The sequence below is a fragment of the Lonchura striata genome, chromosome 1A, assembly GCF_050655825.1.
Source record: "Lonchura striata isolate lonStrDom1 chromosome 1A, ASM5065582v1, whole genome shotgun sequence".
Lineage (NCBI taxonomy): Eukaryota > Metazoa > Chordata > Aves > Passeriformes > Estrildidae > Lonchura > Lonchura striata.
The window spans coordinates 70703504-70726815 of NC_140741.1; the positions used below are offsets into that span (position 1 = coordinate 70703504).

Sequence of the window (23312 nt, forward strand, 5' to 3'; positions counted from 1 at the left end):
TCTTTACTAGCTGGGATGCAGTTGGCCAATTTTGGTGCAATGCAGTTTCCATTTTGTTATTTATATACCTACCTTAGAGATTGAAGATATTTATTACTGTAACACTTTTCAGTGTAGTACCTACATGGCTCCCAGTCTATTAGGAAATGCTATTTAGGCCAGTCTGCAAAAGGGAAGCTGAAACAGCAAGCCTGGTTACTGAATCAACCCCCAAACTGCCTAAACCCAGTGGCACACCTGGGTGTGAGTTCATGTGTGCTATGGAACACATGTCCTTGGGCTCGGCCTGGGACAGTTGCAATATTAATATTTTGTAATTTTACAGCTCCTTCCAGTTCAAGATCTCGGGGTACCTTAATGTTAGTTAATTTAGTCTCTTGGTCTCCAAAGGGGTATGCAAACATCAAAATTAAGCAGCATCATAAAGACAATGGTAGGGTTTGATGAGAACTCCAAGATCTGCTTCTCTCATGTGAGCACTAACGAGGAGGATAATGCTTGCTCGGGTAATTCAGAATGGCTGGCCTGGCTCAGATTTCTTTTCCCTGGGAGACTGAAAATGTTCTGTTCATAATATATTCAAATCTCCCTGATTCTGGAAGCTCAAAGTTCATTTTCATATCTGGGCCTCCCACTTGTAATTGCAAAGCTCACCTAACTGCTGCTCTGCCTCAGCTTGGGCTAATTATTACTGCACTCAGCCTGCTGCTATGCATCTGCTTTGAAATGCTCCCTCTTCTTTCCACTTGCATTTGCCTTAACATATATCCCTTCACTCTCCTAAAGCATGGATGCCACACACTTTGTCTTCAGTCCTAACACACGGGCTTCTCAGTGCCTCTCTTTCCTCAATCAGCTTCATTAATTTGTGCTTAGTGTCTGTGTACTTGGGTTCATAACCTATTTTTACCATTACTTTAACCTATCCTTTATGGCTCTTGCATTGGTGCCTTCTTTCAGTTGTAGAGTCAGTGTTATAATGCTTTCCCCACAGCATAAAACCTTCCCCCCTTATCAAGGTATCCTTGTCCAGCTGTTCTCCTTCATAGATCATCCTGTGGCTTCACCTTAAATCAACTTCACCAAACTATTTAAGACTCTGACAACTCAGGCCAACATCTGTTCCTTCCACTCAAAACCACCTCTCATTTAAACTTCTGCAGACATTCTCCTGGCCAAAGCCAATATGCTCTATCCATATTGTCCATATTGATTATTTGTTGCCTCCTTAAGGGATAATAAATGTTCCTCCATATCTTCCTTGGTTTTAGTAACTCTTGCCACTTCCTCACTTCCTTCCTGAGATCATTCCCTTGTAATTTTTTTGCCAAATTTTTTTTCCAAATCCTGAGGAGCTGCATCACTCTCTTCCTTTCTTCCTTTCCCCTATTTGGTTTTAGGAGATCATGCCTGTTCACATGACTCCAATCATTATCTTAGCTCTATGTCCTGTGTCTCCTTCCACTGGCTCTAGGATTGGCTCAGGGATAGCAAAGGGAACTAGCAGGAGCTGGGAGGCAGCTGTAGCACTGTCCAGGCAGATGCTTCACAGCTGAGGTGCAGCTACTCCTACCTACCTTGACAATTCAGCATTTCCCTCTACAGCTTTCCTGACCTTCACTTTATTCCCTTAAGTGCAAATTACTGCTATGAACTTATCGTCACTGTAGTTCCTTTCCTTTGTACCTAGTTTTATCCAGCTGAAAAGTAAGCAAGTGATCTAAACTAGTCACTTGGCATCTGTGCATGGTGAATGAAGAGAAGGAAGCACACTGCTGGCATCAGCCCCTCTCAATTCAGTTGTTCTGATTCACAATTTGTCTCTTTACACAGAAAGCAATACCTGCATTAGCTTGTTACACTCTCATCTTCCTTATTAAGAATCTTCATTTATAAAGCTTACTGAGGAATCTAGAATTTCTTCCCTTTATTTGTATTTTTCTGATTGGACCCTTTCATCATTTTTTGTCTGATTTTTAAACCACAGGTTACATGAAGCTGGAATGATGTTTCTTATTAATTCTTAAAGATCCTGTCATGACAATTCTGATTTTTGTTTTAGATCTTTGGGTATCTCTATAATCAGGATAAATAATCTTCATCATTCAAGTTACAATTTTGCTAAAAGTCTGACTGCATTTCTGCACTGATGTAACTGGGTCCCTCCTCCTCTGCATTACTTACAGATCTCATTTTTCTTACTCTAACATTTATGAAAGGCAAGAGATAAGCTTGAAGAGTGAAACCCTTTGTCTGCTGAATCAACTAAAGTCTGTGAAGCCTGTGAGAATTCATGGAAGAGCACTTCCAGGTGTAAACACTGTCCTGTCATCCTCATCACCATTTAATCCTTTGAGCATTCATTTGGGGTTGGACAAGAAAAGAAAATATGCCTAAGTCCTTTTTCTGCAAAGAAAGGGATTTTTTCATTTTGTGAAGCAGTTTTGCATAAAGATTCATCACTGTCTATCACTCACTCAGAATAAATTTTCCCATTTCTGCCAGACAGACTTGGAAAATCTTTACACCTTTTGAATGTTCAACCTGTTCTCATCTGTAATTTGATTTCCTCCTCCTTTGGGCAGGAGATTGGAAACTCCAGAGTAGAAGCCCTAAGCATGTGCAAATTATTACAATTACAATTACAATTATTAGGGGCAAAAAGACCAAACCAAACCAACAAATAAAAAAACCCCAACTCAAACTATAGCAAGAGCAGTGACCATTAATGATTCAGCAGAGCAATGGGTTTTTCAGCAGCAGTATTGTAGTTTTTGGGTGGGAGAACAGAAGAAAAAAAAAAAAGGCTTTTTGAAACACAAGTATAGGACCAAAACAAAAAATAGACAATTCTTGCTAATAAAGCCGAGGAGGTGCATGCAGACTATGCCAGTACATTAAGCTAGCAGGACTAATTCTGGCTTTGCCTGTGATTTGCAGCATCACCAAGTAGTCACCCACTGAATCAGAAAACTCAGCCTCATCTGCCACTTCTATGTTTTGTTTTTAAAGCAGAGCTCCCTTCCTGGTAGCAGAATATCTGGGAAGGAAGACTGAGAAATGGAACTATCAGTGAAAGCTGATAAACGAAAAAGACAGAGGATTCCTCCATCCACTTGCTGTTGACACCTCCACTTTCCCTTAAAGAAGATAACTTTGGTGCACTACTAAGTTAGGCAATTGTGTCCCACAAACCCAGGCAAATGTGTAAGAAAGTAATCAAAAAGTAAAAGAAAATGCACAAAAAGCAAGTGTGGGAAACGATCTAATGAATTGAGCCACCTGCCCAAACTGATTTACATTCTTTCAGCAGTCACCACAATTGCTGCATTTTGATTAACGTAGCTTGATTTGTCTTTTCATCAAGATTCCTGGAGACCTCAACAACGATTTTGTAACCCTCAACATACTAACAGAACTGGCTCCAGATCAATGGGGAGTCCATTTCAATTCCACTTTTCAAATTTGCAAGAGCCTCAGGGACTGCTTTAACCCATTGGAGACACAGGCTGAACTATACTGGCCTAGATATGAAAAATTTTTTGTAAAGCCTAAAGAGCTGAATGCTTCAAAAATGAACTGAAAGACTGTGGGAAAATGCAGACAGAATGCTACACTCTTTCTGTGAACTAAATCAAATTTCCAAGTGCACTGTCCAGTCCTCTTCTGTCATATATACAAGTGCATTTCTTTACTCTGGGAAAGAATTGCCACTTTAAAGAAAATTCCAGTATTTTGTACCAGCCCTTGCAAAACTCATGTTTAAGAGATTCCTTCCTCCTCCTAAATCCTCTCTGTGTCTTGTATAAGACCATAATTATTAGATCAATGCTCCAAAAGTTTACCACTCACTCACATTCTCTGCTCCACTCCATCAAAGCACTGAACTGGTGCATCTCTGCTATTCCAAAGACATCAGCCCTCCTAATCAACCCTAAAACTATTTTTATACAAACACATCATCTCCTCCTCTGCTGTGATCTAATTTTCTGACAGCTCAAAGTATTTTCTGGGAAACTTGATACTGATCTTGTGAGGCTTTCTTCATCCCTGCCTGAAGGTAAGGGAGATGCCACCTTCCAAACACACTGGAACCCACCCACAACAGCTGGAGCTGCATATCTAGACATCAACTGTCTGCAGAATATTCTGAACTACATGTACACACCATTCAGTCACTAATTGCAAAATCTTGTACTTAATTCAGAAGAAAGAAATTCCTGTAATGCAGAAGCAATGGGTTAAACATAGAGCTTTTTTAAAGTGGCTCAGCTATACAATAGAGAATAATTAGGTATCCATAATAAGGCAATTTAATAGTATATTAAATGACATTCCCCCACACAGGGTGTAATTAGTTTCATGTACTTGACACATTCGTGCGAGATGTCAGACTGGAAGATTATTATTGTTTTTTTTCATATCCAATTTTTAGTTAGAAGTAGTTTGTCTGTGCATCTTCCTGCTCATTTGAGGATTAACAGTCTATTATTTTTGGAATTATTTTCCAGCATGACATTTCTCACATTGTTGTTAATTTTCTTTCCTGGCCCCTTTCCAGTATAGTGCATGTGGCTTTTAGTATTGGATTTATTAAATTTGACATACCAAAGCACTTGCTCAAATTGGTCTGTTTGTCAATGAAGACTTTAGCAGAGATAACATTTCCAAAAGGCATGAACATCTGCAGAATGTCCTGGTCTCCAAACTCCTGGGGGAGGTGGTAAATAAAGAGGTTTGCCCCTTCTGGACCTTTAGGAAAATAAAAAAAAAAAGAGAAAAAAGAAATATGAAAACAGCTATTACAAGTGCTACATTTAATCTGTTTTTCCATAATACTTACTGAAGCTGATGGTCAGAAAGCATTTCACTTTCTAACTCTGAAGGAACAAAAGCAAGTGGATCATCAAAGAAGCACAGCTGAAATGCAGCTCTTGAGAGCATCCCATCTTGAAAAGTGTTTACTTTGAAAAGTGTTTATTTCATAACTCTACTACAGAAGTAGTTAAATTCATCCTCTTTCTTCAATTTACATTGAAGAAAGTCTTTCAGTATAATTAAGATTAGGAAAACAGGTACAGAATGTATTGGCTCTCAAAATGCTCCAAGAACTCCACAAGGAGTCCTCTGCTGCTTCCAACACCTGCATGGGTTTGTCGGTTTAATTCCAGTTGCAGGAACTTATGGAAAGGGAAGGAGGTGAGCTCAGATTTGAGTACCACAGATTTAAACTCAAAAGGCAAGAAAATGGTGTAGATAGGAATAAAAATAGTAAGAAGCACACCTTGTGACTTAAAATTCAGTGAAGTCAGTGAGAAAACTACATTGAGAATTAAATTTGTAGTGACTAATTTCAAAATGAGCTTTTATTTCTTTTTTTTTTTTTTTAAATATAAATCCCCCATAGAAAGATCTATCTCCTGGAAGAAGCTTTGTAAAGCAATTATTTTAAAGAAGTTCAAAATGAAGTAGCTGGGTTGCAATTAAGTGGCTTTAGACAGATCAGTTTGCAAACAAAGGTGTAAACTCAAAGGTGCTTTGAATATTTTTCATTGCAGACGAAGTTTGAGATATTTATTATTAAAGGTGTAAGCTAAAACATTCATCCTAGTACTGATAGGTTATTTTTTTCCCCTAGCTCAGTAGCAACACACTGGAAAGGAGCAATGGATGCCAGGAAGAGTGTGATATATGATTGAGCCAGATGTGGCCTCTGTGCAGGCTCCAGCAGTGTAAGTGGTACACAAAGGGAACAAGCATTTCTGCTAAAACCACACCTAGAATAGCCTGATTACTTATTCCCTTGCTTAATTGAACCTAAATGTGTTTAGATGTGATGTCTTTGGTTTTCTGGAGAGGAAGAGGAAAGCGCTTATGAGATTTACAGAGCTCCTTCAGCAACAGAGCCACAGAGCCTCACCTCTCCTACACAGAATAAGATTGGCTGCTCTCTCTCAGCCTGAAGGAAAACGTAACAAAGTTTGCCCAAAAGAAGTAGATAAATGAATTAGATTAAAAAAAAAAAATCTGGGGAGTCAGGAAAAAAAAGGATGAAATAACCTTGTCACTTGAAACTTTTTCTTCTTGTCAGAAGTAAATTATCATTCCCAGCAAATAATGCTCTTTTAAATAGTAGGGGAAAAAAACCTGCTAAATAATATTAAAGAGCATATGCACAAGGCAGTTCACTGTGCTTCAGCATTTAATATTTATATAGCATTTTTCTCTGGTACTTGTTTATCCTCAACCACTCCAGGCTCTTCCATCAGAAATCATGGTAAGAGACAAAACATTGCTATCAGTATTCAGTAGTGGAATTCACTCACTTGAACCTAACTAACCACTAACAGATACAAGATATATAACAAAACACTGTGTTTTAAAAAGGATGCCAGCAATTCATAAAAATAAAAAAATAAGCCTAAAGTTGATTTGAATGTTTATGAACACATTAAAATTAAAATAGCTAGGAAAAAAAAATCAAGCTGGCCTTTGCTATGTATCTTGCAATGACACCAAATAAACAATTTTTTTCTGGTGTCAAATACTCTGTTGTCACAGACAAAAGGGCCTGAGGTGAAAGATAAATGCAAAAAACAAAAAATATGGAAAAAAAATATTTAAAAAATCCCCTTTCATTTTAAATAATTCAAGCTTTTAGCAGCAAATGAAGGAAACATTTGAGAGAAAATATACATTTTAACTCCAGTGTTGCTATACAATAACCAGCTGGGGGAATGCCAAATTTGTCTTCCTAGGAAACACATCCCATAACAGTACAAAATACTATTTCAAAAGAGGATAAAAAAGATTTCTCTTGAGGATATTATACTAGGTTTATTTCCAAAGCTTATCCTTGGCAAGAGCAGTAGTGACAACATAGATACAGTCTTAGAAAGCATGCAGTTATTTTCCTGTCTTTGTAGAATTAGCTGGAAATTAGGACAGGAGAAAGCAATGAAAACAGAAACAACCTCCCTGAAAATGCCTTAGAAGCATGACGGGGAACGGAAGAGGGGAAAAGGGTAGCCTCATTTTCCTAAACACCTTGTAATTAGTATTCATTTATTCTTAGCAATAACTTCCTGAGGTTTATTTGCTGTTGGTGTGGGGAGAGGGAGGCAATCATTCACTTAGCAGCTTCCTCACAAGACCCACAATTAAGCAAAGAACCACTCAAAGTGAGAACGGATCTCGTCATTAGCTCAAAACCTTAATCAGATTAACTCCACTATGACAGAAAATGGAAACCAGAAGACAAAATTGCATCCACGGAGGGACGATTTTTGTTAGCGGCGCCTTTTTATACGGTAGTTGGTAAATGCTTTTATATAAGGAAGGGATGGGTGGCAAAGTATAACTTGGACAGATGGCTGAAAATGAAACACATTAGACAGAAGAAGAAGGTGACACATTAGAAGAAGACCACAATGGCCAGCAGGAGAAAACTGGATGAAGAAGAAATCACGGCTTAGACTGCCTGAGGCTTTCCACGAAGCCTCCAGGAGGAAAGAGCCGCGTGGCAGCGCCTGGGCTGGGTTTGCTGGCGTGGGCACTTACCTTCCTTCTGGCTGCCCGCGGCGCTCTGCTGCTGCAGCAGGCTCTGGCTGTAGAGGGTGGGCAGCGCGGCGGCCGCGTACTGCTGGATTCCTGAGTAGGCCTGGGTGAGCGCGTCCATCGTGCCGGCCGTGCCGTTCGTCAGGCCAGTTGCGCCGAGTCCTCCGTTCAGGGCCGCCATACCTGAGAGCATTTGAGCAACTTTACAAAAAACCCAACAATAGAGAAAAGAAATTGCACTTGTTCATTAGTGCTTTCCGAAAGTCGTTGGTATTATACGACACTGACGACGACAGCAGTGCATGCAGCTCGGCACGTCACCAAATGGGACTGAGGACAAAGAAACACGACTTTGGCATCAGGGTCACTTCAGCACAAGGGTTGCACAGTCAAATGGACTCGCATGCAGCCTGCTACTGGCAAGTACTACAGCTCCGTGCTCCTGAGAGCCTCTCTGCTCATCCTCCTTGACACCTGTGCTTCTGCTCTGGGTGTCTGAGGCTGGCAGTGTGGGACCTATTTGACCTGTGTCCTTGTCTGTGGAAAAAGCAGTCTGGGAGAAAAGCTGCTCTCTCTGACCACAGTCTTCAGCAACAGCCATGACAACACCAGATCACAAGTGTCTTGCTTACACAGAGTAAGCAGAGAACCCTGATTAACTGCATTTTAAAACAGGTCTTTTTCAACCTAAATGATTCTGTTATAACCCTCTACAATTACAGACTTTGTCCCGCTCAGCTTGTGGTAAAAAGATGGACTGTGATGCTCACTGCTTCCACCCCTCCTCTAGTTACTCCAGTCACTCCACAAGAGATGAACAGCAGCACACCCAGAGTGACTAAAAATACTTCATCCAGACTAGGCATTTTTCATAAAGAAACAAAAGCATTTATTTCTAGAAATGTTTTTCTTCACAAGGGAAGCAGAGTCACTTTTTTTTAACTTACAGCAATTCTAGATCCTGATAAGTAACAGAGTAATTTAACTGGGATGGCTGCTAAAGAGGAAATTTCAGATGGGATTCCTAGCTGTGCAGAAAATGACATCCCTCATCCGTGCAAACAGTGTGGGCTGCATAAGGAGTTGTACTACTCTGATTTGATGGTGGACAAACTCCTGAGCTACAGCTTCCCTCCTCTGCTTCTATTGCTCAGCATGACTCCAAAATGAGTTATGTTGAAGTTAACAGCACTAGCATGCCTTTCAGAAATTCCAGAAAAAGTGAATTTGCTGTTGGAAGTTGAAAGCGTGGCAGGGTTCAGAGCCCTGCTCATCTTCCACACACCCAGCCTATGTCAGCCTGAGCACCAACAGTACATCAGGACTGAGACTCAGAGCATGTTTTCTGCACAATTAGCCATCCCAGCTCCCCAGGTTCTAGGTGAACAGCTCACAAACAAAAGGCTTAACAGGCCCATAGAGGTACAGAAGATCAGTCACTAGAAAAATGGGGGGAGCACCCAGAATCACCAGCATTATTTCTTAGAAATTGTCTAATGTTTTGGTTGGTAAAATGGGGGGTGAAGATGTGACTGGTGGTGTCATTTTAAGATTCCCAAAGAGAGGAACAGTAAAGAGAAGGAAAGGGCTTAATTTCAGAGCAATAATAAGGGTTATGTAAATTGGGGAAAAGTGGGGAAATTAAGCAGAGGACACTTTATAGTAAATTAATAATTAAATCTATTAGATTGAGAAACAATCTTCAAGGAAGATTGCAGAAACCTTATGTGTAATTTAGATACAGGAAGAATACTGCAGGGAATTATCCAGCATTGACAGAGGAGGATAAAGATGCTGACCCCAGTATCCTTCTGCCTCTTATGTAGATTTGAAAAGCATATTCCTATGAGTCTCCAATAATCAGGACAATTGCTCAAGTGGCACCTTTTTGGCTCCACCAGACTCTGTGCCAATTAAGAGAATTGTACTGCATAAATTATACCTTTTGATCTTACTATAATTTGTGTGACTAAACACTTGACAGAGATGTGATATTCTTAGCCTTTCCTTAATAAAATGTCTCACTTTGAAGACTTCTCTTTCCCCTCCACCCCACTTCAGAGCATCAGTGTACCCTGATGGGAGGAACTGGCTGCCACTGCTTTGAACAAAAATCCCTGTCAGAGCTCAACAGACCCAGATATTTCTTGTATAATGGTTCCAGTTATAAAACTGTATTGGGTTTGGGTGGTAGTGGGGGGGATAAAGGGGTGGTTTCTCTGAGAAGCTGCTGGAAACCTCCCCTACTTCCTACAGAGCTGATGCTAGATGGCTCCAAGATGGACCTGCTGCTGGCCAAGGCCCATCAGTGACCTCTGAGGTTAACTTGGTAAAGGAGGAGAAAAAACCCTGTGCAATGGTAACTGCAGCTAGAGAAGAGAGGAGTGAGAATGTGTGAGAGAAACAGCTCTTCCAGGTTGACAGAGAAGGAGGAGCAGGAGCTGCTTCAGGCCCTGGAGCTGAGATTCCCCTGGTGCAGCCCATGGTGGGGCAGCTGTGCCCTGCAGCACATGGGGGTCCATGAGGAGCACAGATCCACCTGCAGCTCATGGAGCAGAGCAGGTGGATGCCCAAAGAAAGCTGTGACCCCACAGGAAGGCAGTGCTACTGGCAGGACCTGTGGAGAGAGGATTGCACTGGAGCAGGTTTGCTGTCAGTAGTGGTGACTCTGGAACAGCCTTTTCCTGAAGGGAAGTGCTATGGAACAGACCCACACTGGAGCAATCTGTGGAGTGCTGCAGCCTGTAGAATGGGACCCACATTGGAGGAGCAGGTGAAGAACTCTCTCCTGTGGAGTGACCCCATGCTGGAGCAGAGGAGCAGTGTGGGGATTCCACCCCTGAGGAGGAAGGAGCTGCAGGAACAATGTGTGATGAGCTGACTGTAACCCCCATTCCTTGTCCTCCTGCACCACTGGGGACAGTAGGTGAAGAATTCAGGAATAAAGTTAAAGTTAAGCCCGGGAGGAAGGTAGAAGTGAGGTGAAGGTGTTTTTAAGATTTGGTTTAATTTCTCATTATTCCACTCTGAATTGATTGGTAATAAATGAAACTAATTTCCCCAAGTCAGGAGTGTTCTGCCTGGTAACTAATCTCTCCCTGCCTTTACCTGAACTCACAAACCTATTGTTATATTTTCTCTCCTCTGTCCAGTTCAGGAGGGGGAGTGACAAGAGTCACTTTCAAAATATTGTAATAACAGTAATAATAACAAAAACTATATAAACAATATTTTTATAATAAATGTACAATATGCAATATATTATTGTATAAATAAATATTACTACTAATAATAATTTGATCCTGAGGCTGACTGTTGCCTGCTCTGCTGTTCTGTACTTAGGTTTCTGTCACTGCTTGCATGGATGTACATACAGGACTGGTTAAACTAAAGGCTCCTGATAAAGCAGCTTGTATCTCTCTTTTTATTAGTGTTGAAATAACTTGATAACAGAAGTAGCATTAGGATACCGTGTTATCTTTCATGAGTCATTGGCCTATTAGATAAACATGCTTTGTGTTGCAGTGGGCAGCATCCTCCCCCTCCTTTCCCCTGGAATTAATAGCACTTCCCACCCAGTGCTTCCAGATCAGCCATCAGCCAGACAACCCAGCCCACAGCACTGCCCCTGGGAAGGGCACAGCTACTGCTGCCACAGCCCATGGGTGGCACACACCTCCCTCCTGAGCAAAACACAGCTGCAGAAAACACCCAACACTTTCTCTGTTTTATGGTTTTTATGAAATCTGCAAGGCCCAGCTGCATCTCTGCCATCTCTATTATCTCTGTCAATGCACCTCAGTCACACACTGAACTCTGGTCCCTTCCTCCCTTCTGTGAAATAACCTTTTGGAGCCTCTCATCTATGGCCTTCTACTATTCTGAGTTTCTCTACATAATACAAAAGCAACAAAGCTTGGCAAGTCCAAAGGTCTCTCAAAGTGCTTTTCAAGCACCTTCAAATCTGTCATGAACAGTTTTATCTCTGTTTTACAGATGTAAATAAGGGGGCAAAAAAAGCTAAGTTACTGCCCTGGGGTCACACACAAATTCTGTGCCAGGGCTGTCCAGTATCCCAAAAGTATGGCCAAAGGATTAGTTCCTCCCTCTTTAGTTATTTTTCCTCATAATTCATAATTCTTTTTGGTACTTAGATTTGCTAAATTTACATGCTCAAAGCAGACAGTCTAATGTTTTGCCATTTAAAGTTTTAGGTGCTTCAAGAATAATGGACAGAAGACTAAATGCCCACACTTAGGTACAACTGCTGCCAAAACCTTGGAGACACCTAAACTTACCATACTCCACTTTATTTAAGGCCTCCAGACATCTTTTTAAAATGCTTCTCTCTACACTGACAGCACTATCAATCTCCATAGCACAGCTTCTTTTCACAGACACAGACAGGACCGAGAAAAAAGATAAAAGTCTTCTAGTGAGCTCAGTGTGGAAGACATTCTCCATGTGATTCTCACATGCAGGGCAGGACTTGGCTTAGGCAGAAGAGCATCTCTTCAAACCTCTATATAAATCAATGCCCAAACCCACTGCCACCTTCTGGTTAATTTTTGGGTTAAGATCTGCTTGATCTGTGCTTTGGATTTTCTAATTCCCCAGCTAGAAGCAGGTCACTCAATTCCCAGTTCTCTGCACAGTTACTTCAGGAATGTCCATGGCCAGTGAATACTTTTTATGGGCTTGCCTATGACCGTGGTAAAAGCCAGGTCAGTGTGGAGCATCAGACTTATTGAACATAAGGTTTCCCAAAGGCAGTCTCCCAGGTGGGTTTGAATGTGCATGACTGAGTCAGACATGGTCATCAGGAAAAGCCCCAGATTGTCATTAAAATAGGGGAGGTTATTGTAATTTGAGCAATGCTTCACTATCATCAGCATCATGACTACCAGGAAGTGATAATCAAATTCCCTTTTCAAGTGCTCTAATGCTGAGCTGTGTCATGAGGAAGTAGTTTCCCCTCTTTAGCTCTCTCTCCAGTATGTATATACATAGACAGACATACCCACATACATTTTGTAAGCACAATACACATATGCATAAAAACAACCATAAAGAATATTTAGGACTGCAGTCACTGTCAGTACAAGTCCATGGAAGCAATGGTGACTTAAAACAAACTGAAATTTAGTACCAGGTTGTGAATACATCATTAATACTTCAAATGACACATGCAGATAAGTTTGCACACACATCACCTCAAAATACTTGCTTAGAAAATGTAAACTCTTTGCTTGCAGCCTAGCAAGGAGTGCTAAAAGGAGTGCAACAGAAGGGTTCCCACACAATGAGCTCACAGGATTCACTCTTTCTTGGTTTTGATGAAGAGGTACATTATGTTGGAGTGCTCCAGTGTGCCTGGAGCTTGCTGAGGGGAAGGAGTGGGATGTCATAGTTTGCTCTTGATATTATAATTTTTTTATACACCAAGTGAAGCACAATGATTGTTAATCAGAAAGGACATTTAATAGTTTCTTACTCATGAAAGGGTAGCTTTCTTACTACAACAGCTCATGAGAAGAGAGGAAGTAAGTTAGACTTCTATGCATGCCATGTGGTTTGCTTTGACACCGATGGAATAAGAAGAAAGGAAACTAACATCCGCCATTTTGGGACCTAATACTAATTTTTCTTAAGTTGTCCTTGGGTTGTATTTACAAAGAGGTTGTTTTGTGTGAAATGCACATGTCCTTGCCAGAAGCAAGTCCTGTTTTACACGAGACCCCATGCAACCATTCAACATTACTACATGGACATCCATAAGCCCCCTTCCTTCCCAGCTCCCAACAATGCCAACCAGAGATCACAGAACAAAAAGATTGGTGAGCAGCCAAGTAACAGTGACAGAAAGGACATCATGCAGAGCATCAGAGTGAGCAAGAGATACTGAGGAGGACATCCATTCCTGAGGGTACATTATGATGGGTCATGGACTGGCAATGACCAAATCGATTCCTTGCATTGCAAAAGGAAATGCAAGGAGCAACTGCAGCTAAAGAATAAAAAGAGGGAGGGGGGAAAACGCAGCTGGGAAAATCTCTTCTGTTACAGGCAAAGGTGAAGTCACCATAGCAGAAACAATAATTTAAAAAAATCCTCCTTCTTCAAAAAAATCTTGACCAAGGCTAAGGGCAAAGAAGAATGTTCTAACAACTACTGGTATCTACTTTAGCTGTAGATGCCAGGATTTGTTAGGATGTCATAGGATAGGTGTGCGTGCTCTGGCATTACAGGTGATTGACTGCATGTCCTCCTATACTTGCCAATTAAAAGCCAAAGACTTGCTTTCATTTTTAAAGCATGTTGCTCTCAAGTCAATTAGGTATTTCTTACAGAAGTTTTAAAGGACTGCCTCCGTGGTACTACATTTCTGAGTGAGGTTTTGTACATTGGGCTGATACACCTGTTGTCAGACTCCCTCAATGAAAAAGGAGCCTCTCCTACAACCTTGACAACCCAAATCCTTGGTGACAATTCTTTTACCTTCCATATGTACTGCAAGAAAAGGAGTCTTTATGCAGGGACATAAGAAAATTCACTTTGCAGAACAAACTGTGTGAAACTAAAAGACTCCAGAGAACTACATATGTAGTAGTACTATGGAACTAAATCAACTTGACCCCCTTATTTGGTGTAGAGATTAAAAATCGTATTATTACTTTGCAATTGATAGTTTTTGTGGCATGATTATTGGGGAAGGCTGTCCACCACAGCAATAAATACTCACTGTTTACGGTACCTGCTAGTGCATTAATATTATTCAGTCCAACAGTGGCTCCAGCCAGTCCTTGGAGAGTACCCAGAGAAGTCAAAGAATTCATGGCCGCACCAGCTGTGGAATTAGCAGTTGATGCAGCCACTGAAAGGAAAAAAAGCAAAGCAAAATTAAGGCAATTAAGTTTGTTTATTTTATTTGGTCACAGAGCAGCTTACAATCACACACAGGAGCACAACAGGGCTACTAGCAGGGAGAAGGAAAAAAGAAAATTAGATCAACAAGACCAATCTTGTTCAAGACATTAACAGTGTTATTGTTCATGGGATGTGTTGGTGAGTTTAGAACTGCAAATACTAGATCACAAAATTCAGTGCTATTATTTGCAAATAAAACACCAAACCACTATGTCTGGGATCAGACACTTTCTCAAAAGTTTGTCAATCAAGCTAGCAACCCAAGTTGATTAGCTAACCAGGCATTTGAGAATTTGACACACACCTCAAAGTTCATCATTACACAAACAAGAATTACTCAGTAATTTTGTCATACAACAGATTACTATTCTGGGCTCCAAATGTTCTAAGAGTAAGTTTAATTATTCTGAAGACACTATGCTCTAGGACACTGAATAAACTTCATTTAAAGAAGATTAGAATAATAAGAATGACCAGGCAAATGCAAAATATAACTACCATTCATTTTATTGCAGGCTTTTATCCTGGTCTTTGTACACAGATAGTCATGTATATACACAACTGCCAGAGGGAAAAAGATGGAAAAAATGCCCTTGATGCTACAATGTCATGGGAATGATGAAGGTGTTGAGATGAATCCACCTAAATTGTGTTTAGGGAGAGAAAGAGACTCACTTGTCATAGAAAGTAGTAAAAAGTCATCATTTGGGATAGGCTGGGTGAACTAGAAATACCTATCTGTCTCACAGAAGTGCCTTGAATAACCAGTGTAGATTCAGCACTTAACTCACAGGTAGGTAAAGGCTTACCAGATGAATTACATTCATAAAAGCTGCAGAAGCAATTAAGTTTTTAGCTTGTCTCCTGAACCCTACTTTCATGTATCAGTCATAAAGACTTCCTTTCTTTTTCTGTTATAACATTGCATTATCTTAGGAAAAGTGAACATTTAAAGTCAGTTTTGTTGATGATGTACTGGAGGCACATCATATCTACAACCAGACGTTTTTGCTCCTATTCATTACCTAGCTATGAAATAGTTAAGACCACTTTTATGTGATGCTTTTTTGGGCTGTCAAACACATCAGATTACTCAGTGAACCCTCAAGAAAGTGAAGTCTCTAGAGCTGACAGGATCCAGTAAAGAAAGTAGGAGGTAACTTTTTCACTCTGTGGGTAAACCTTGAAGCTCTAACCTACAAATAACCTGCCTTTGCAACATTAAGACCCACCAAAGACAAGTTTTTCACACTATTGGGGTCTCAAAGTACATTCTTGCTGTGGGGAAGAGAGATTTCCAGACTCTGTTATGCAGTCCTTGTCTCTTAACATCTGTGATGTTAACTCAAATAATTTTGTATGTTGCAAACAGAAGCAGCTTTGATTATTCAGTCTGTCCCCACAAAGCAATAAGAATCCAATAATGTCTTTGATTTAAAAAAGTAATTAAAAAGACAAGTAAAAACCCCACTTTTTTCAGATAATGTGGGCACCAACAGAGAAAAGAGAAAAAAACAAAGTGAATTTTCTGTGACCGACACTGGTTTGTGTTTCTGTCAATGTTCATTAGCAAAAGATTTAAATGAAGTATATAAAACTCAAATCTGAAGAATCTGATTAGTTTTGACTGGACTAAATTCCATCAATTTTCTGCTTTAGAGGATTATTACCATTTTCTCCTGAGGAAACATAGATAGTTAAGAAATGAGAGAAATGGGGACTTGGAAACTGCCTGTAAATTACATTAAAGCTGGGGACAAATAGCTCCTGTGAACAAGAGCCATATGCTTATGTATTGTCAACACATGTGCTGGAGAAGGCAAAAAAAATCTGCTTAAAACCTTCCCTCTTGTGCAGCCCACAGTGAATTATGGGGGCTCTTATTCCTGGCTGCTCAAACATGTTCCAGGGATGGTCAGTATCTGGGGTCAACATCTCTTTTTTTCTTTTTTTTTTTTGGTATCAAGAGTCTCTATTCCATCAGGCAAATAAAGAGCAGGTGCCTCAGTGCTTCTCCCACTTGAAGCTGCAATGCAGATTATCTAGTTTGCCTGAATAAAGACTTGGCACATACAGTACAATACTGGGTGAAGCCCTAAAGCTCCTCAGGAATGAGTGTTTTGTTGTTGTGGTGCTTCTGCTTAGCAGGGATCTGCCTCAGATGCAGTGGGACAATGCTCTTTCCTCTGTGGCTTAATATTTCTTTGAGAAGAAAGAAATGGAACACGTAGTGTGGTCTCCACCATCTAATTGAACAGGGGGTGAATAGAAATGAACTCCTTTTTTTTAGGGTGCTTGGAGAGATCAAGCAACCTCTGCATGAGGCTTCCTGAGAGACTCCATATTAATTGATTGAGGCCTGTATGTATAAAATAAAGGTGAAGACAGTGAGAAGCTAAAATGTTACCTTAAAGGGGCTATAAAAGGTCCAAAATATTAACAGAGGTGAAAATTTCTAACAAAATGCTGTATAAAAACCAACAGATGAAGCAATGGCATCCTTGTCCCCCAGAAATCTAAAGGAAGATGAAACAAAAGTTAAAAGGTCCTACAAGACAAGTGTGAAGGCTTATACCAGCTGAAAGTTTTTACTTTGTGTGCTCCCAGATGAAATCCATCTAGAGACAAGAACTATGCTTCTCCTGTCCTTTGCTATTTTCTGGTTGCTTTCAACTAAAAAAAAATGCAACGTATATTAAACTGAAGGGAAAGAAGAAAAATCACATGCCTTGTGGTAACAGGAAATGACTGCACTACTTTGGGGGAACCTGTATAACTCTCTTGTGACAGCAAAACTCTTGGGCTCCACAAATGCTCAGAGTAATGGCAAAGGAAGAATAATTCACTGTCAGAATACTTTCTATATTTATGTCTTTTAGTTGTCCAGAAGACAAAAATAGATTGGCTCCCTACATAATTTATAAATTGGGTTTTACCAGGTTCCTCTGACACAAAATAAATGAAAAAAAAATATAAAAAAATCACAAAAGCACAACTTCCTTCAGCTTCCACACCAGAACATTCACAGAATATGCTGAATTGGAAAGGACCTACAACGATTATCAAGTCCAAATCCTGCCCCTGCACAGGACACCCCAAGAGTCACACCCTGTGCCTGAGAGCATTGTCCAAACCCTTCTTGAACTCTGTCAGGCTCAGTGCTCTGACCACTGCCCTGGGGAGCCTGTTCAGTGCCCAAACACCCTCTGGGTGAAAAATCTTTCTCTAATATCCAACCTAAACCTCCCCTGACACAACTTCAGGCCATTCCCTCAGGTCCTGTCACTGGCCACCACAGAGAAGAGTTCAGTGCCTGCCCCTCCTCTTATTTTGCTTCCTCCATTTAACAGATGAAATTTTAGCTATCAGCTTCAATCTTCAAGCCAAGAAACTTGGCCTTTGGTTAATATATTCATTGACAGAGTTCTCTTTGATACAGAGATCATGTTTTTATTTGGAGTGGTTGCTCTACACAATACAGATATTTGTGTTTAACTAGTAATGCTGCACTCATGGAGATCTTTAAGGCAGGAAGGAGCTGGCATTTTAAAATGTTCTCAAAACATTCACTTCTGCTTATAAATGGTTATAACACCTTTTAGGTCAGTGATTTTTTTTTTTTTTTTTAACAGCAATGAGCCATTTCTCTTTTAAATTTTAATTTAAGCAACACTTCAACGCAATTCCTAAAAACTATGCCAACCTGAAAAAACAACAGGAATTATCATAGAAACTTTTGGCCATTCTTTTGGCTAGCTTATGTCAATAGAGTCATAATGATTTACATCATCTGGATTTGCCTCAGCTGGAAAACTAGATTCAGGATAAAAGCATCTAGGAAAGGCAAATGAATATTTCTTTGGCTTTGCTACGCAGACTGTGGATGGAATTAATTTCCCCACTTTTGGCAGCCTTGTTGTTAGTTTAAGCTAGTCTAGTCAAAACTAGACTGTTTCTGAGGTTTAATGACCTCCAATTCAGACACCCTACCTTTAGATTTCTATTTCAGGTTGGGCTGAATTGCCCTAAAGACCACGTGGATGAGTTCAACTACCAGATGCTACTGGTGCCTTTCCTAGTTTTGCCTTGAGGGAAAACTGCTCTGGATAAAGCAATGGCTATGATTTTTGTTGAAAGACCTTCTGCTTCTTCACAGTTGCTGCCTGTCTTTTAGGAAGCTGTATCTTAGAGGCACAGGCACATTTTTTGTCATGCCTATTTATGTCCTACACCTCAGACCAAGGAGTGCCCTTGGTAGAGCTTCTTGCTATACTGAAACCACAGACCTGTGCTTGTCTGTAGTATAGCCTTGGGCAAATCCCACCCTTCTCATGTCTCAGGGCAATTTATAAAGTGAATCATAGAATCAGAGAATGGTTTAAGTTGGAAGGCATCTTTAAAGATGAGCAAGGGGTGATCTTCAACTAAAACAGGTTGCTCAAAGCTCCATCCAACCTGACTGTGGCTTTTTCAGGGATGGGCTATCCACCACCTCTCTGGGCAATCTGTGCCAGTGTCTCACCACCCTCATAATAAAAATTTTTCTTCCTTTTATCTAGTCTAAATCTACCCTCTTTCAGTTTAAAAGCATTGCCCTCTGTCCTATTTCTACAGACTCTGCTAAAAGGTTTGTCCTGATCTTTCTTGCAGACACTCTTTAAGTACTGGGAGGCTGCAATAAAATCTCCCTGGAGTTTTCTCCAGGCTGAGCAACCCCAACTCCCTTAGCCTTTCCTCACAGGAGAGGTGCTCCATTTCTCTGATCATCTTCTGGAATCCTTTTCCCACAGTGGAGGTCAGGGTTTGGGAAGGCTTCTGAAAGCAAAGAACTAAATAACCCACCTCTGACTGTTGCACTGAAGGAATAGACCTATTCCAATCACATATGTGCCACTATGTTTTAGCAGAGAAATGGTTTGCAGTGTGTAGTCAGGCTCATTCTTTCCTTATTTTTTTTGGGTAAATGTCTAAATGAAAAGAAAAAAATCCAATGACTTCTCAGCAAAGTCCTATACCACAAAAAGCCATGGATCTCTTGGAAACTCCCTGCTATATGTGCTAACTTGGCACTATTTAAGGGCAGTGTAAATTGTGCACTTCTCCATTCCTCTCCACCTTGTTTTCTTCCCTTCTTCCTTTTCCAACATGGGCATCCTGTCTGGAAATGATACACAAATTGCAAGTCTTGGAGTAAGATACTAAGCATGTGAGGCATTATGAACATTTTAAGTGAAGTTTCTTATTGGAAACACTATTTTGGTTTTAGGGCAGGACTAGCAGAGAGAATGAGCGAAGAAAAGCAAGGGCAGCTTCAGCTCTTTGTGGGCATGGAGAGTTACTCTACACTCTGCCAACCACATCCATGTGAAGAGCAGCTGTAATGTTTCTGGAGCAGAACCAGATTTTTGGTGCTGCAGGGCTTCAGGGCAGCTCCAAGACTGGCTTAACAATGCTGGGACTTTCCACACAGAGATCCACAATGGTAAGTAACTGTGTCAGCCCTGCTGACAGCTTTCCTTTAGGCAGCCCTTGGTTACACTCCACAGTTGTCTGTCACTACGAATGCATGGCACAACAGGAAGATCAGTGTTTAGTCTGATATCAGCCACTTGCTTATCACCACTCACTTATGAACCACAACTTTGTTCTTATTGTTTTACTTAATGGAGAGTTTAAATAACTCAATGCTCAAGTACTTCTTTTGCTCCAGTTATGATGTAGTAGTGCACCAGGGATCAATATTGCCCACAAATTTTTGCTTCAGCATCTCTGTAGCTAAGCATGAGAAGTTGCAGAGAAAATGTTCTCTTTTGGGAGACACTCCTGGCAGATCTGTATTGACAGTTGTCGAAGTCCAGAATCCTTTTTCTTATGCTGAAATTGGGTGTATTTCTGATTTTCTGCTGCCTTCCTAAGCTCACTGACTCCAAGGGCCAGATAAAATGGATCTGACACTGGTGCTGACTAAATGGCTGCCATTCAGAGGGACTCAGATGGGCAGAACTGGCCAACATGAACCTTATGAAATTTAACAAGGATAGATGCAAAGTCCTGCACCTGGGGAGGAATAATCCCCTTCAATAACACAGCAGGGGATGGATGGGGATGGGGAGAAGCTTTGCTGAAAAGGACCTGTGGGGATCTTGGTAGGAAGTGACCATGAGCCAGCAGCATATGCTGGCAGTGAAGAAACCAAACAGCATCCCAGACTGTGGAAGAAGAGCCAGGAAATCCAGGTTTCCTCTTTACTCAGTGCTTGTTAGATCACATCTGAATACTAAATGCAGATTTGGGCTCCTCATTGCAAGGAGAACAGTGATCAAATGGAAGGAGCTCAGTGGAAGGTCAGCAAAGCTGGTCAGGGACTCCAGCATTCATCTTGTAATGAGCTGGGCTTGTTCAGGCTGGAGAAAACGAAACCTAAAGCAGCCCCTCAGTGCCTAAAAGGAGTTGATCCACTAGATAGAGCAATAGCACACACAGGGAAGATGAGAAGTACATTGAAACTAGGGCGGTTCCATTCAGATGTAATTAAAAACATTTGTACTGTGAGGATTGTCAAGTGCTGGAACAGATTACCCAGATTGCTCCATCCATGTTCTTGGAGGTTTTTAAGACTTGTTTGGATCAACCTGATCTCATAGGAGCAGGGAGTTGGGCCACAGACCCAACTAATTTTCCAACCTCAATAATTCTACGGGAATTAGAACAGCATAGGAGAAAAGCAGAGAAAGTCAGCTCACACTAAGGCAGAATGAAAGAAGGGTGAAGAACAAAGACGTGTTGAAAAATGAACAGTAGAACCAATTTCTGTTCTTGGGTCTGTTTACAGAAACAGAGGTTGACATTGAATATGCAACTTAACTCTCATCTGTGGTTTTGGTTCTAGGCTGCCACAACTACACTGTGTGGGTGACATTCCTAGGGCCCAACCTACATCTAACAAAAGAAGTTCTGACCTTGGATCTTTCCTTGAGGTTTTAGATTCCTCTTACATTCAGCAGTGTGCAACAGAAAGAAAATCACAGCAGAATAATGTAAAGAAAGGATAAAAAGAAATAATAAAAAGAGGTAAATACCATTAAAAAAATATATATTTTTTAACAGCTCCTCAGTCAGCAACAGAAAAAAATTGTAAGAGTTTATAAGAGAATTATAAGGACAAAAGAAAAAGAAATATTAAACCCAAAGTAGAAATCTCTAATTTTAGCCAGCTGAATTTAAAATCTTTGTTTAGTACATAAAATCTCTTGGGTAAACAAAATATGCCTTTGTCCCTTGCTTAGTCCAAGAGGGATAATAAAGCTAAGAGACAACATTGGATTTAAGGATAATCAGATTAAGGCTGCGTTCTTTGTTTTCTTTCTAATCTTTAGTTGCAATAACCAATGATGTTTGGAACTGTGTCTTGAAACTGTATCTAAACATGAGGAACACCTGCTGGCCTGACTGAAAGACTGAAGATATTGGACAAAGTTTTGTTGTGCTGGACAAAGTCTGTGCAAAGCATCTGACTTTGGTTTATGTTATCTTAGTTTTGTGGTGGTACTCTCTTAAACAGAGAATGGCACTGAGCTGTAGGAGGCTCTTATGTAGATGGGAGTCTGGATCACTGGCCTGGAGTAAGGAGGGATTCTGCACAGATCTGATCTTATATATTTAAGATCAGTCAATTAAGGTGTGTTATCTTTATGCAGCACTAACCCAACTGGTTGTTTTGAAGAGATGAAGGCCACAGTTTTCTCCTGAACACACAAATGAAATGTCTTACGGAAGAGGGGAATGATTTAAGTATAGTAATGCTGGAGTTTATGAAATGAGGATTATAAACACAGTGTGGAGGAGAAGTGGGCAAGTCAATCATGGTGCCTGTGTGACATTGCTCTCAGGAATTTGCAGTGGTGTTTCTGGCTGAAATGAGCTCATCCTACGGGCTCTGACTGCAGAAGGTACATTTTAAAAGGGAAGAATAATTAAGCAATGACAGAGGCATCATCATTATTAGATAATCAGAACCCAGGGGCATTAGAAAACGTTGAGTGTCTCTAATCCCATGGGGTCTAATTATTCTGTGATAATAACCACACCTCCAAGTTTTAATTTATTCTTGTGGAGAATCTGGAGCGGGAGGGGGAGAAGTGGGGGCATTTTAATATTTTTGCTAGAAGAAGATGCAGTTGGCCTTTCACTAGGGCTCATCAGTATTCTGATCTAACTAGCATGTGTGATTGGCATTAAATTGTCTGCCCTTTACTGTGATCTCCAGCCAATCTGAGTATCCACCCTTGCACAAACTGGTGGCCTCCCTGTTGTTAACAGTACCAGCAGGCCCTGGTTCTGTTTCTCAGGGCAGATTTTGGCAAAGGTGAGATAGATTTTTCTGGTCTGGAGAGGTATATTTTCCATAAGGTGCTCTGACAAACACATTGCCATTGTTATGGAGAAAGAAGTAAAAACTTGCACATTTTCTGGTATCTTGAAAGTGCTGTCTGACATATCAAAAAGGAAAATTCTAGCAAGTTTAAGTGCTCTGCTTGTGCTTGGATAGGATAAAATTAAAGTGACAGATGCACTCTGGGGAAAGAGCAGCAGAAAAGCAAGAGAGCAAGAAAGAGTCAGGGGAAACAAGAATGACAATACAGAAAGACATATACCAATATCACAGCTTTTCTCCAGTAAGTCAGTGCCCTTCTGCTTCTTCATTACTCACAGGTGAGCTGTGCCCATGAAAGATTGTCCATTTCTTCTCAAGGAACAGGGAAAGAGAAGCAGCAGTGAGCAAAGGAGGAAGGGAGAATGCCATGCACTCAACATCTGGTCTTTTTTGT

At 40.6% G+C, this 23312-nt stretch overlaps 1 protein-coding gene across 24 annotated transcripts in view; it reads right to left on the bottom strand.

Annotated features, from left to right (window-relative positions):
• The window catches only part of CELF2 (CUGBP Elav-like family member 2), a 547425-nt gene that overhangs the window by 9551 nt on the left and 514562 nt on the right, over positions 1-23312 (bottom strand). For 13 of the 24 annotated variants that reach the window (XM_021530962.4, XM_021530961.4, XM_031506833.3 and 10 more), the window contains 3 exons: positions 14312-14431; positions 7561-7758; positions 4609-4752 (listed from right to left, as the gene is read on the bottom strand). In XM_021530962.4, the coding sequence (XP_021386637.1) occupies positions 4609-4752; positions 7561-7758; positions 14312-14431 (462 nt within the window). Of the gene's footprint in view, positions 1-4608; positions 4753-7560; positions 7759-14299; positions 14432-23312 lie in introns of all 24 variants that reach the window. The other 11 variants (XM_085568362.1, XM_085568357.1, XM_085568356.1 and 8 more) reach the window with 2 other exon arrangements.